Source organism: Podarcis tiliguerta (genome assembly GCF_965153285.1).
Source record: "Podarcis tiliguerta genome assembly, chromosome: 6".
Taxonomy (NCBI): domain Eukaryota; kingdom Metazoa; phylum Chordata; class Lepidosauria; order Squamata; family Lacertidae; genus Podarcis; species Podarcis tiliguerta.
Window position 1 is genome coordinate 29,790,189 of NC_139539.1, and position 15,494 is coordinate 29,805,682.

The 15,494-nt window shown below is 43.6% G+C and overlaps 1 protein-coding gene across 1 annotated transcript; it reads left to right on the forward strand.

Annotated features, from left to right (window-relative positions):
• The first annotated feature begins 276 nt into the window (after nt 1-276).
• LOC310679190 (ER degradation-enhancing alpha-mannosidase-like protein 2) lies at nt 277-13,828 on the forward strand. The gene is made up of 11 exons (XM_083444013.1): nt 277-530; nt 1,510-1,620; nt 2,571-2,610; nt 3,479-3,584; nt 5,910-6,035; nt 7,605-7,816; nt 9,039-9,180; nt 9,970-10,094; nt 10,854-10,998; nt 12,842-12,963; nt 13,273-13,828. The coding sequence occupies exons 1-11, from the start codon at nt 415-417 to the stop codon at nt 13,771-13,773; spliced, it is 1,746 nt and encodes a 581-aa protein (XP_083300139.1). The 5' UTR covers nt 277-414; the 3' UTR covers nt 13,774-13,828.
• Nucleotides 13,829-15,494: the final 1,666 nt, after the last annotated feature.

The window sequence follows — 15,494 nt, forward strand, 5'->3', positions numbered from 1 at the left end:
TCTCTTCTACCTATAATTCTATGCTCCAATGATTCAACACAGGGCTATTCGGAAAGCCAGCCTTATTTCTCCCCCTCCCCTTTCTCCCTCCCTCCCTTCCTTCTGCGATAGGAAGAGCACCAACCAATAGCCAGAACCGGCGCACCGCAGCGGCCTCTACCGGCCACGCCGTTTAGAACACGTCCCTACTCCCCTCTGCGCAGGCGCCCTCCGAGCTCACCAACCCTTTCATCTCGCGTCATCCCTACCGCAGGGGCGGGAGAGGCAGGCGGTTCTGATAGGCGCTGGGAGAAGACGGGGTGGGCGGGGCTACAGGAGTGGGCGTGTCCCGGAAGGGAGGCTGCTTGATGGCCGCGGAAGCGGGGAGAGGGAGGCAAGGGCGCCCGGGTTGCCCTCGCTGCGCGCGGCTGCTAGATGCTGCTGTCGGCGCCGCCCCTGCACCGGCTGGGCTGGCTCTGGCTGTGGGTGCTGCACTCGCTGGGGCAGCCCCCTCCGGCCGCCGGGAAGGAGGTCGACGTCGCCCGCTACAGGTGAGCCCGGACCAGGATGACTGATGGAGGGAGAGCAGCTCGCTGCTCCCTCATCACCACCTGGGCTCCTTTGCCTTCCCTTTTCTAAAGGCTCTATGGTGCCAGGCGGATTTTCAACAGGTGAAGCCTCCCCTTTTTCCATGGCGTGCCTCTCTGGCTGGCCACGTTGAATTTCACCTGCCATCAAGTCTCCCTCAAGGACAACAGGAGAAAAAAGGATGGTGGCAGCCCTGCTCTCAGGTGGAAAACCGAGGGTGGTAGAGGGCGGAAATCCACTAATACTAACATGCAGCTGTATTTATCAGTTTGCTTTTTTTTTTTAAGTGCTTGTTGTCTAATAGTGAGGATGGAACAGAAATAAAAAGTCAGGGGATGAGGATTAGACTTTAGATGGCAAGTTCTACCCTTGTAGAAAACTAAGAAACAACAGTCATTTTATTCATGTGTTTGTTTAAATATCTTAGGGATGTGGTTTCATGGAAAAGTAAACAAGATATCATAGTCATATATGTGGGCATGCTGCTCTTAACATATGCAGGTCTTTGTGGTCATGGTTAAAAGCAGCTGTGAAGAAACTTGAGGCAAAAAAACCCCCCAGAAGTACCGTAGATCCTGCAAACCTGAAGTGCTTCCTTTGAGAAAGTAGGAAAAGTGCAGTAGATTTTTGGAAATTATTTATAAGGGAATCTTGAAGACATTGGTTTGGTGTGAAGACATGAAGAGAGGCCCTTTTGTCTTCCCTTGCTTCTCCTGCTTTCCACTGCATTCTGTGTTTATCAAGCAGGCAGCAAGAAAGTTGGAAGGAAGAGAATTGCTGAGGTGACCTACTGAGGGCTCGTGTGATCCACTCCTTTCAAAATTTTGGCAGTGCTATGCTCACCTTTGTAGAGGTCACATTTTTTGCTGTTGTTGTTCTGTGGTGGTGTCCACTTTTCTGTAACACTGTAAGTCTGAAACGTCTTTTTTTTTCTCCCTTTAGAGAGCGAGTCAAGTCCATGTTTTATCATGCGTATGATAATTACCTGGAAAACGCCTTCCCATATGATGAACTGCGCCCTCTGACATGTGATGGGCAGGACACTTGGGGAAGGTACTGGGAAGACTGAATGTTCTTTCTCTGGTTGCTTGTGGAATTTTGAAATGACACCTTCTTAGCAGTGGCGTAGCGTGGGTTGTCAGCACCCGGGGCAAGGCAAGTAATTTGCGCCCCCTAACCTGTGGATTTGCGCCCCCTAACCCATGGATTTGTGCCCCCTAACCCCCAGATGTTGCGCCTGGTGCGGCCGGCCCCCCCTGCACCCCCCACGCTACGCCACTGCTTCTTAGGGTATGTCCCTGTTTACTAGAGCAGGTGTTGTCGTCGCCCACTTGCCATGCTGAGTGAAGCTGGTGGGAATTGCAGTCTTCTGGAGGACCTCATGTTGGGGAAGGCCATGTTAGAGGACACGTCACGCTAAATTTGTCTGATTCTTATTCAGATATCCCAGAGAATCTAGACCCAAGAAGCAGGTTAAACAATAAAAAAACCAGATGTCCATTTTATAACTTTCAGTTGTTGAATGCAAAAGCAGCATGGGACGCTTACAGCATATGCTAGTTCTCCTGGAACAGCATAGATTTAATTAACCTTCACTGCCTTTGGAATGGGTTTGTTTAGCCTAGTGAGGAAAGACTGAGGTGCACATGATGAAACTGTTCCGATACCTGAAGTGCTGTTGCACAGAAGAGGCCAAGTTCTCTGCAGAACCTTGATGTAATGGGCTCAAGTTACAGGAGGATGGATTTCAGTAGAACAGTGGGAGAAACCTCTTAATGGTAGGAGCAGTTTAGCCATGGAACTAATTACCTACAGTGGAGCTGGGCTCTCCCTCACTAGATCTTTTCCAACAGAGACTTGGACAACCATCTCTTGCAGCTGCTCCAGCTCTGGTTTTTCAGAGAAGAAGCCCATTGGTTAAATGCCAACATGTGCATCTTTCTTTGTATTTTGGGGTTGGTGCCACATTTGCCTCACCAGCATTGCCATCCTTTCTTTTTCAGTTTTTCTCTCACACTGATTGATGCGCTGGACACTCTGCTAGTAAGTACCATTTGTCAGTAACATAATCTTTCTTATTTTTATCAGGTCCTGCTTATTCTCAGGCATATTGCATATTGGTAGAAAAAAATTCTGTCCCTCATACTTGCAGTTTCTCCTGACTTTCAACTTCTTTACAAACAAGTAAAATGACAGCATTACTAAGACCAAGCACAAAATGGATTCCAAGCACAAAATGGATTCACAAATTTGAAAACAAAGGGTTGTATCCAACACTATTGTTTCACTTACACAACATATGTTTCCATGAGGAATGGACCATGCTCCCCTTTCTTGCCTGCAGCTTCCCCAAATCTTCTTCAGAGGGTTGAGGGACCTTTCAGAACAGATTTAGGGGTGCACAGGGAGAGAAGAGGATAGTGTGAGACTGGAACTCCATGTGTGCAGTGCAGGATACAGCCCAAATGTAGAAGTAAAATTGTCCATTGTCTCCCAAGATAGATAGATGCCAGCTAATTCCAGACTTGATCCATAGGAACATAGAAATCTGCTTTATACCGAGTCAGACTCACTGGTCCATTTACCTCAGTATTGTCTACACTGACTGGCAGCAGCTCTCCAGGGTTTCAGGCAGGGAGTGTCTCCCAGACCTTATCTGGAGATGCTGAGGATGGGACCTGGCCTGTTCACAAGGCCAACTTCTGTTGTTGATGCAATGCCAACATTCCAAGTTCTAGCACATTTTCTTCATTAGAACAACCTGAAGAAGCTTCAAGGGCAAAGCTAGATTGCCCCAGTGTAATATTCTGTAATATATCTTTCCTACTGATTCCTATCCTGCCTGCCCCCAAATTTAGATGTTTGCAGTCTCGTGAATTGTATGCTTTCAATTACATTTATTTATTCCCAGATTTTGGGGAACGTCTCTGAATTCCAGAGAGTTGTCGGCGTGTTGCAGGAGGGTGTGAATTTTGATATCGATGTAAATGCTTCTGTCTTTGAAACCAACATCAGAGGTGAGTGGAACTCAAAAAGGTCCCTGTCTTGGAAGTATTTTGCATAACAAATTAGTCTAGAGTTGCAGCACAGAGGAAAGACAAGTGTGTAATATAGTAACAGGATTCGGAAGGGTAGCCATGTGTATCCAGTTGTAACAAAAACAACAAAGAGTCAGTTGTAGCAGCCTTTTAAGGATTGACAATTTATTATAGCTTAATTTTTCACAGAGCAGAGTCCATAAGAGGTATAAAGTGTAATCCTAAATTGGCAGGCATTATATTAAAAGCACTGGGGGCTGGAAGAATGGAAAATGGAGAGGGAAATAAGAGTTGTAGAAATACCCTGTTCAGAGGTAATACAATACCAGACTAGAACAAGGGTGGATTAACCAGATATTGTTGAAAGCCAGTTCTCATTATTCCTGACCTTTGGCCTTGCTCTCTGGGGCTGATGAGAGTTGCAGCTTCTAGAGGGTCCCCACTTCCCCACCCCTGTATTAAAGAGAGAAATCAGACAGAGAACTATGGCCTTCTATCCCCTGCCTGTAGCGGTCCTGGAAGCAGTCAGCTGGCAACTGTTAGAAATAGAGACCTGAGCTACATGGGCTTTTCGTCTTATTCAGCCGGGCTGCTGTTAACATTCTTGTGATGATTCTAGTGCAAGTTTTTGCTCTGATGCTTTTCTGTATTCATTAATAAGGCTCTAAGTTGAACATTTCATGACCTACACAGTATATCCTTGCAAGGATCAAGGGAAAAGATGTTGCTGGGATAAGAACAATTCATGTGTGTCTCCTGAGAAGTTTAACCAAATGGCTGGCTCCTCTGTAGCCACTGAAAAGGAAATCAGTTCTGCACACTTCACATTGGCCAATTTGCACAATCAAATCCTGGGTTAAGAAGCCAGGATGTGAAAGTGTCATGCGTGCTCGCATGCAATTCCTTCATGTGAACTGTATAACAGGCCAAGATTCAGCTTTTGGCCCTAGTTTCTCATTATGTGTGAACCTGGAAACTGTGGTTAATGGTTTTTCAGACGGGACCTTTGGCCTTGGACAAGACCTGAGGCCATGGTTTAAATTTGATTTCCAGTTCCTGGCTGGTTTGGAACCCACATAGCATAGCTTATGACTTTGCACATAAAACAAATCTCTGGTTAAAAGCTGAATCGTGGCTTGTTCAAAGGAACTCAGTGCCACCCACAAGTAGCTCCTGCATATACTGACTTCTTAAGCCAGGAATTGATTGTCCAATTAGTCTGTTTGCTCCCCCTTTTAAATATACTATGATTGCAGATAAAAGGGCTGGCCATGGTTATCAAAAGGATGGTGGCTAGTCAGCTGTAGATATGCCTGGAGGAAGTGGATTTTCTAGATCCATTCCAGTCTGGTTTTGGCTCTGAAACACTCTTGTCACCCTGATTGACAGTCTCCACTGGGAAAGTGATGGAGGAATGCAACTCTGCTGGTTCTCCTTGATCTCTCAATGGCTTTTGACACCATTGACCATGGTGTTCTTCTGGAGCGACTCAGGGAGGTTGGAGTTAGAAGTACTGTATTATAGTGGTTCCACTGCTGCCTCCAGGATCACTAGCATAAAATATTACTAGGAGATTACTGCTTAGCTTTTGGGCTGTTGGGTCCCACAAGGGTTCATTCTGTCTCCTAAGCTATTTAAAATATATGTGGAAACTGTTGGGAGCTGTTATCTGGGGATTTGGAGCACGGTACTCAGCTCTCTTCTTCCATTCCATAGAAATCTGAGTCCGTGAAGGTGTTGGACAGGTGTTTGGAGGCAGCAGTAGACTAGATGGGGGCCAATAAATTGAGACTGTTTCCAGATAAGACAGAAGTACTGTGGATGGGTAGTTCCCATGCCCAGGAATTTGGTGTACAACAAGTTCTGGAAGGAGTTGCACTCCCCTCTTAAGGAAAAGGCTTGTAGTCTGGGAGTATTCCCGGATCCCAACTGGATTGTCACTGGAGTCTCATATTGCTTCTGTGGCTAGGAGTGCTTATACCTAGCATAGGCTGATTCACCAGCTGCACCTGTTCCAAGGTCAGAGTAGCCTAGCCTCAGTTGTCCGTTCTTGGTGGCCTTCAAAAACATTCCTGTTTACTGAGGCATTTGATGGCTGAAAGAGACTGTGAGATCACTAGCTGAGATAATGCTCTTAACTGTTTTTAGATTTTTGTTTTGTTTTATCATTGCTATGTCTGCTGCTGTGGGCTCCTTTGGGAGGAAGAGCAAGATACAAATCAAATGAAAAATAACATATTCACCCTTTGCCATTGAGACAGCACTACTTTGCTTTTTAAATAAGCTGTGCATTCCCATTTTCAGTGGTTGGCGGCCTCCTGTCTGCTCACTTGTTGTCAAAGAAGGCCGGTGTTGAAGTGGAAGCAGGATGGCCCTGCTCTGGGCCCCTCTTGAGGATGGCAGAGGATGCAGCTCGAAAACTTTTGCCAGGTGAGCACTGTTGCAGACTCTGAGAATTCATTTCCTCCCTTTCTGTGTTGCTGCCTTATAAGCTAAACTAGATTATAAGTAATGGGTACCAGGAACTGCAGGGGGACAAATTCTTGCAAATTGCTAGGAGCAGAAGAGATGTAGTTGGATATCTCAAGTGCGTTGAAAATAAATATTTATGCTCCTAATGTAGCCTTTTCCAACCTTGGGTCCCCAGATGTTGCTGGACCCCAGTTCCCATCATCCTTGACCACTGGACCTGCTAGCTAGGAATGATGGGAGTTGTAGTCCAACAACATCTGGGGACCCACAGTTAGGAAAGGCTGCCCTAATGTATACTGGGCCAAATGTTGCTAAAATCTGAAGTAATGAAAATGGACTCAGGTGTCTGCTTTTTTTTTATCAATGAGTATACCACAGCAGCAAAAATAGTATTATGGCTAAGTGGATAATGTGGGACGCCGGTGGCGCTGTGTCTAAACCACAGAGATTAAGGCTTGCTGATCAGAAGGTTGGTGATTCAAATCCCCATGATGGGGTGAGCTCCTGTTGCTCGGTCCCTGCTTCTGCCAACCTAGCAGTTTGAAAGCACGTCAAAGTGCAAGTACATAAATAGGTACCGCTTCGGCAGGAAGGCAAACAGCGTTTCCATGCACTGCTCTGGTTCACCAGAAGCAGCTTAGTCATGCTGGCCACATGACCCGGAAGCTGTACGCCGGCTCCCTCGGCCAGTAAAGAGAGATGAGCGCCACAACCCCAGAGTCATCCACTACTGGACCTAACGGTCGGGGTCCCTTTACCTTTACCTAGTGGATAATGTGATGGCTCTGATAAATATCTAAGATGAGAAATAATGCAGCTAATGCAGTGTTTACTTTGAGGAAGTAGAAAGGCACTTACAGTGCTGTATATGACATGTATTTGTCACTAAGCATTCATTGCACACTTGAGCTAAAACAGAACATACCGTCTTTGCTGCCTATTTGAATAGCGATGATCATTTTAACTTGTGGTTACTAGGATTCGCATTTGTTCACCTGTGAATGGGTTACTGTTAAAGTGGAATATAAATCCCAATCTATACAACAGAAACCTCTTTGAGCAAAGTAGTTCTTCAGTATACAGCTGTGTTCTTGTGTTTGTGTGTTTTGGAAAATCTTTAAATTATTGTCATAAACGTAGGAAATGTATTAGTTGCCAAGCCCGTTGAGCTTGGTCAGTGTATCAGGGTTGCTCACCAGGAGCTGGTAACAATTCCTTACAGGTAAATACCTTGCTTACTGGACCTGCTGTTCAAATTGAGCTGTGCGCTATAGGTGACGAGGCAGACGAACCTACGTGCATTGAATCCAATGCATTGAATTAGGCAGTCTTCCCAGTAGTTGTCCTGACTTGTTTGCCCACTGTTTAGATTGTGCTGGGCTGTCACATGACTTGCTGTTAAAACTTGAAACACGCCTGATAGGAGACTTGCAGGAGTATTTATGGAACCAACCTTGGGAGGAGAATCCACAGTTTGAACTGTATTACCTACACTGGGCCCCCAGTTATGCTAGTTTTGTTTTGAAGCCTTTCAGACTCCAACTGGAATGCCATATGGGACAGTGAACTTACTACACGGAGTAAACCCTGGAGAGACACCAATTACTTGTACTGCTGGAATTGGTACATTTATAGTGGAATTTGCTACATTAAGTCATCTTACAGGTGACCCAATATTTGAGGATGTTGCCAGAAAGGCTCTTAAGACCCTCTGGAAAAATCGTTCTGACATTGGCTTGGTGAGTGGAAAAACCTCATGTCACACTTTCCAGCTACATAGTTTGATTTCTATTGAAAGTATGGTTGAATTCTTTTAAAACGCTGCCACTGAAACAAATTGATTGCAAGAATATAACAGTACCAGGTCCACCATGTACCATAAACATACACAGGCTGGTATAAGCTGAATTCTACTCCCAAACCTCTGTTGTTTGTCTCCATCAAGGATGAGCATCGCTATTTTTCAATAAATTGTGGTCCAGTTACCTTGAGCTTTTTTGCATGAATACAATGGACAATCATATTAGAAGATGACTTGTTGAAGCTACAATACTTGTAGAAACCTGCATTTCTTGCTACCAGTCACTTCCTACCTCCACATTCTTACAAATCTTTTTTAAAAAAGATTTGCTCTTACATTTTCTCAGGTATACAAATCAATTCAGGAATTTCCTCATTGGTCATTTCACATCATCATCATCTTAAATGAATCTCTTCTGTCATGGAACTCAAGAGAGCATACATGACACCCATCCAGACACTGACCAGACTCAGACCTGCTTAAGTTCAGCAAGGTGGTGGCCTCATGTGCCTTCAGACCCTCCCACTCCCATCCACCACCCATTAGCCATTGGTCCTTGTTTTCACTGAAAACTGGTATGATCCACAAAGTGTCTGTCACAGGATTTAATGTGGAAATGAAATTCACTCTGGGGGAAATCCAGTGTATTCAGTTACGTTCTAGGCTTATAGTTTGTTTTTGGGCAAATCCAAGAACTTGGAACCGAAATGCAACTGGGATTTTAAATAAAGATCAAAACAGTTGATGCCATGATAATCATTCTGGTTTAGAAGGCTGTGTTAATGAATCATTAATTTCACATGTTAAAGATGCCTGGTCCTGTGTGTGTTCTCCTAATCAGAGTAGACTCATTGAAGTTAATGAACATGGCTAACATATGTCCATTAATTTCAATGGGCCTATTCTGAGTAAAAATTAGTTGACTACCACCCATAGGTTTTTATAACAAAGAATTTGTACAGTAGCACACATTGGTGGTACTAAATACATGTTAGAAGGGCTGCAGAAATTAAGATTTTTTGTTACATCCTTGTGCTTTTTGGAAACTTGTACAGATAACAAACCAAGGATCTATTGTTTGCTGAAATGTATAGAAATGTAAACCTGTGCTAATCCCAATCTATAGCTTTTAATAAATGAGGCTTTTTTTTATTCTTCAGGTGGGTAATCATGTTGATGTGGTAACTGCCAAATGGGTAGCCCAGGATGCTGGCATTGGAGCCGGAGTAGATTCCTATTTTGAGTATCTTGTTAAAGGAGCCATCCTACTGCAGGATGAGGAGCTGATGTCAATGTTTCTAGGTGAGTTCAGAAAGGGCCATAGCTCAGTGGCAGGGCATCTTCTTTGCATGCCAAAGGTCCCTGGTTCCATCCCTGACATCTCGGAGAGGCATTGCCAGCCATGGTGGCCAATGCTCATTGGCTTCCTTCCTTCATCACATTAGAGAAGGGCTGTAGCTCAGGGATATAACATCTGCTTTGCATGCAAGAGGTCCCAGGGTTTGGGAATCTCTCTTCTCTGCAGCCCTAGAGAGCTGCTTATAGTCAGTGTGGACAAAACTGAGCTAGATGGGCAAAGGATCTGACTCAGTCTAAGGCAGTGACATGTGATGGTCTTGTTCAGTGGTGATGAGCACAGTCGGGAGAATCACACTTTAAAGCTTCTGATTATGCATCGGCAGCCCTGTCCCTGTCTGCCCCTGTCAGGTGTGAGGCAGGTGCACGTGGTTTGGGGAAACTGTCTGCAGCCAAATTGGAACAGGAGCCAGGCCAAATCAGGACGCATGTCCAAGCCATGGCCCTGGAGGCTCCTTGCCCCTACTTTAATGATAACTCATGTGCCATTTTTTCTCTTTCCCTCCTTGAACAGCAACTGCTCTGTAGAAGCTCATCTGTTGTGAGCAGAGTTCCCTTTTAAAATATTTTCGTATTGTCATCCCTTTAACATTGTTAAGCATAAAAGGAAATTCCAATGATAAATGTGTTCTTTGAAATATATGCAGATAGATTATATGAAAGCCAGTTCATTTTCAGGTGCTCTGAAATTCTTCTTCCAATGTTTATCGTTCATTTTGACTTGTCTTTCTGTAGACTACAACAAAGCTATAAGCAACTACACAAAATTTGATGATTGGTACCTCTGGGTTCAGATGTATAAAGGAACAGTCTCAATGCCTGTTTTTCAGTCCCTTGAAGCCTACTGGCCTGGCTTGCAGGTAAGGGCTGATGAAGGACAGCAGTGTTTTAACTCAGGGATCGCTAAAGAACTTGTGGCTCTTCATATGTTGTTGGACGCTGTGGTCAAGCAATACTTGGTGGCCACAGGTTCCATCCCTCTTTTAATTGCTTGTGTTCTTCATAATTCCATTTCTACAGTAAAACTGAGAACCTGCACCAGAGTAGGCGTCCAATGCAGCATAACATGAATCCAGTCTTTTTGCCTGTGTTGGATAATCCTGTACTTAAAGCAGAAGTGTTAAAGCAGATGAGGACAAATATCTGCACTGAGAAAACCAGCTGTGGCTTTTTCTTGCCAAGAAAACAGTTAGCAATAATCCACTTTTCGTTGTCTCTCTGATTCCGTGTGAACTGTAATTCCGCTGAGAATCTGACAAAGGCTGTTTTAGTATCTAGGAATGAAAATGAACGATTTCCTAAAACAGAGTAGCCCTATTAAACTTAAACATGTTGTTTCTAGTAGATTTCTTTCCAGACTTAAAAAAACCTGGTTGCCACTGAGGTGTCCGTACTATGGTTATTTTATATTCCAAGTCTTCTTACAAGACATCATCTCAGTACATAGTTGATTGTGCTATTACGGTTCTTCTCTCCCCCCCCCCCTTCCTTTTTTAAAAGCAGATTAAGTACTATTTGAGGGTTCTACTTGTACATTGTGCTTGGTTTGATTATGTCTGCTATGCTCTATTCTTTCTGTTACCTCACTGGGTTTTTTCTGGTTTTGTTCTTCCTCCCAGAGCCTCATTGGAGACATAGATAGTGCAATGCGAACATTCCTCAATTATTACACTGTTTGGAAGCAGTTTGGTGGGTTGCCTGAGTTCTACAATATTCCCCAGGGTTATACAGTGGAAAAGCGTGAAGGGTATCCACTTAGACCTGGTAAATGAGAAATAAGTATTTTGTATGTGACATCTTTCATTTGTTGTTTACAAGGCATATAAATACTGCAGATGTATGTTTAAATAAAATAATTTATATACTGCTTAACTACAGTAATCTCCAAGCAGTTTACAAGGATGAAATACTGAAAGTAAACATCGGTTAGAACTATAAAATCAAAATCCAATTAAAATGCCTGCTGGAACAACAACAAAAAATGTCTTCAGTAGGCGCTGGAAGTTCAGCAGGGAGGGAGGGAGTCTTCATGACATTCCTCCTAGGGGTGCAGCAATAAAACTGCTAACACATTTGCAAAACTAAGCATGGTTTCAAAGCAGATGAGGAGACTGTGTGTTAAGATTCCTGCCTTGCAGGTGGTTGGAGATGACCCTCAAGACCCCTTCCAATTCTATGATTCCATTATGTCATCTGGAAGCAAGTGCCATAAAGTTGGGCCCACAATACTAAACACAACGGCTCCTGGTGAATGTGAGCCATGCAGGCAAGCCACGGGGGACCACTAACAGTAACTCCCCCAAAGACCTCAGTAATTAAGAAGAGATACAAAGGATTAGGCAGGTATCCTGGACCCAAATTGTTAAGGGCCTTGTAAAGTTATATAAAAACCTTGAGCATGGCTTAGTAGCGTATGGGCAGTCAGTGTAAACTTTTGAACACTGCAGTTATGTGCTGGCGGTAATCTGCCCCCATCGACAGTCTAGCCCACAGCATTTTGCATCAGCTGGCACCTCTGGACCAGGCCCAAATGCAGCCCCACATAGATCTTGAGGTTACTAATGCATGGATCACCGTCCAGTAATGGCCATAGTCAGCATACCAGCTGAAGCTAGTAAAAGGCACTCCTCATCACCAAGGCCTCCTTAGCCTCCAGCAACAAAGATAGATACAGAAGTCCAAGCTTCTTCTTTCAGAGGGAGCACAACTCCACCCAGAACAGGCAACTGTCCAGTCTCCCAGACACATCAACCACCATCCCAAAGGGCTTCCGTCCTCCTACAGTTCATGCTTAGTTTACTGGTCCTCGTCCAGATCACCCCTCCACCTAGGCAAGTGTTTAGATCATGCATAGCATCCCCTGACTCAATGTTATGGAGAAGTAGAGCTGTGTGCTGATAGCCTATTGATGACCCTTAGCCCCAAATCTCCTAAAGACCACACGCAGTGACATCATATAGATATTGAACTAGATTGTTTAAGGCTTTAGCTTGTACCTTGTGGCTTCCTTTTGGATGATCTCCAAGTTGCTTTATGGTTTGCCTTGGTTATAGATAAATCTATAGATCATTAACATTTCAGTCTAAGTGGCTCCTGAACCTCTTTCTGTTAAAAATAGGGTTCCAAATGCATATTATTCTCTGGTGTTGCCTAAGGCAGCAGCTTTGAACAGCAAGCTACCTCTTAATGCAGAATAAAATGAGTTCCAAACTACGTGGCATGATGGGGGGAAAGTTTTAAGGAAAACTGATTATTTTGTCCCTTATTCAATAATAGATGACCCCTGTTTTGAACTATTGTGTGTTCTGAATCTTTGGGAAACTGCGCAGGTGTTTGCTGTATATTGAATAAATGCATGTGTATGCAATGATGTAACTTAAGGGGTGGGATTCACCTCATCAGTTGAAACCCTGTACAATGGGGCTTCCCCTCTCTCCTTCATGTGCCTCCTGAAATTGGTTTGGGGGTTGAAGAGAACCCCCCGAGTACAGCACAGGGGAGGGGAGATAATTCCGTCTGGAAAGCTGATAATCTTGTGCGTACAGAATATTTGTAATAGCACAACATTGATTTCCACCCAAGCTTTTTCTTTTTTGTATTTTTGCAGAACTGATAGAGAGCGCAATGTACCTATATCGTGCTACCCAAGATCCCACCCTTTTGGAACTGGGCAGAGATGTTGTAGAGTCAATAGAAAAAATCAGCAAGGTTGAGTGTGGCTTTGCAACAGTTAAGTATTTCTCCTGAATTCTCTTCCCCTGCCCCTTTCTTTTTAGTAATGGACTAGTGTGTCCCTCTCAAGCATCCTTTTCTCACTAGCAAAAGTTAACCTACCAGAATGTGTCGTCTTGGTTGGTGTGTGTGTGTTTTATTCTGTGGCACAAATATGGCACTGATTCTAAGTTCTGCTTATTTCAACCATAGTCTTGAACTCCTGATTCGTGCCACTGTATATTTCTCCAGGATGTTGCTGAAACAATTGTACGACAGATTCTGGCATATGCAGTGTAACCACTTTTCCCTCCATTTATTTTAAAGATCAAAGACCTGCGAGATCACAAACTAGATAACCGCATGGAGTCCTTCTTCCTGGCTGAAACAGTGAAATATTTGTATCTACTGTTTGATCCTGACAACTTTATCCATAACAATGGGTCATCCTTTGACGTCGTACTGACACCCTATGGAGAATGTGTTCTTGGTGCTGGTGGATACATCTTCAATACTGAAGCTCATCCTATAGACCCTGCTGCACTGCACTGTTGCAGGAAACAAAAGGAAGAGCAGTGGGAGGTAGAAGATCTAGTGAGAGAGTTCTATTCACTGAAAAGAAGCAAGAAGTTCACTTTGACAAGAACTTCCGGTGGAAGAGAAGCAGAGACGCACAAAGACTCTGCAGATACTTCTTCAGAAGGTCGCAAAGAGCAAATGAACACTAAACAGAAAGAGAAAAGGAAAATCCCACTCCTGAGCTGCCCTAGTCAACCCTTTAACTCCAAACTGGCTGTTCTAGGGCAGGTCTTCTTAGACAATACTTGATTCCTTTGCTCTGATTCAGAGTTGTTGATTTCAATAAATATGTATTTTATTTGCACTTTTCTCTTGCTGTTTCCTTAGAGGGATATCTATCCTTAGGGGCATATCTTCAAACGGGCGTAAATTGTGTTTTGGCATACATCCACTTTGGAAAGCAGAAGTATTTTGAGAGCAACAAAAAGCACTTAGTATAGCTTTAGTTCCCAGATTGCGCCAGCCCCCTGCATGCCTTGTTTGTTAATTTTTCTCTATCTCTCTTTCAGAGAGTGTTCACAGGCAGCACAGCAAGTTTGATCTGATATTAAATAGTCATGTTGGCCTCATGCAAAAAGAAATATGGCAAGCAAGTTTTTGAACTGCATACTCTTTAGGCAAATGTGTTTAGAATACAAAAATAGGTTACATGCTCAGGTTGTGGGTGCCTGGATGCAACACCATTACCTGGGTGAGACTCGTTCAAATAATGTACAACTTAAACAGCTGCACCTAAATAAGGTATAGTTTGAAAACTTGCCACACACTGTGCCAATAAAATGTTGTCTTGGTCTGTAGTCAATAAGATGTTTGTTTACAGCATGGTGACAGGGTGGATCTTGCAGATACGGTGTACTGTGGTAGCTCTGTCCTGCAAAGTACCCAATTCAGATTTCACTCTTGCCAAGAGTTTGCTACATGGCCCTTAGTCAAACAGCTGTGCAATCACACTTTGCCTGCTGTCTGCAAGGTGGAGATAATATACAGTACTAACCTACAGAGTTGCCATAAAGATTGCTGAGATAATTATGCTGAGTGCTTTGAATTCTGACATCCTGTATACATGTTAAGTTGATAGCTGTGAGAATAGATGGATTCACACATTTCTATCATGGACATTAAAGAGAAGGGTGATTATTTGTAGTCTTGGGGCTTTCCAATTGGGACACGATGGTGGCTTCTGATTTGTATGTGGTTGTTCTGGCAAAGACATCTATCTTACTCTATAGCTGGGAGTACTTTTTGTATAAAGCAGGGGGTTTTTAAAGGGGATTTAAAGGTATATAATGCAGCTTCCATTTTAAGATGCATTGCTTTTCTTTGTTTAGAGAGAAGCAAACCATGAGTGTTGGCTTGCAAGTAACAAGAAGTCAACCTTTGTTCTCCAATGTGGCAACAGCAAAACTGAAAAATAAATGAAGCAAGCAAAAAGAAGAGGGGAAGAAACCTCTTGCAGGCAGAGACTTGTGTTTCTATTTTTATATGGGGTACTTTTTATAAATAATAAATGGCGATAAGTGAGCTAGTAGGAAGGCTGTAAATCCTGGAACACGTAGAGATGGGACTGGTATAAGTTCCATGTTGGCAATTTCTAGGATTTCTGCCAGATTCTAAACAGTTTGTCTGAAAGGAGCAGAAAAGCTCCCATTTTGTGATTATGGGTCAGCATAATTGCATAGAAGCGACTTGCATTTTTCTTTCCGCTTATACCTGTATATTCTCATGTCCCATTTAAGGACAAAACCCTGTGATTTCACCTCGGCCAACCTCCCAGCTTCGTTTTACTATTTACCCTGTTGAACTTATGGAGAGGAACTTGAAAGCTTGTACGCTACTTTGTTCCAAGTTGGTTGGCCTGATTAAGGTATTGTGCTACTATGGATTATAGAATCTTTCTTGTGGGCTGATATAGCGCCCCTAAACTTTTGTGTTCACAGGGTTGCTTAGAAAATGCACGTGAAGTGCTTCAA

Coding starts and splice junctions, on each gene's coding strand:
- LOC310679190 (XM_083444013.1), top strand. CDS start 415: ATGCTGCTGTCGGCGCCGCCCCTGCACCGGCTGGGCTGGCTCTGGCTG. Junction 531..1,509: donor GTCGACGTCGCCCGCTACAG/GTGAGCCCGGAC, acceptor TTCTCCCTTTAG/AGAGCGAGTCAAGTCCATGT. Junction 6,036..7,604: donor AGCTCGAAAACTTTTGCCAG/GTGAGCACTGTT, acceptor TTTGTTTTGAAG/CCTTTCAGACTCCAACTGGA.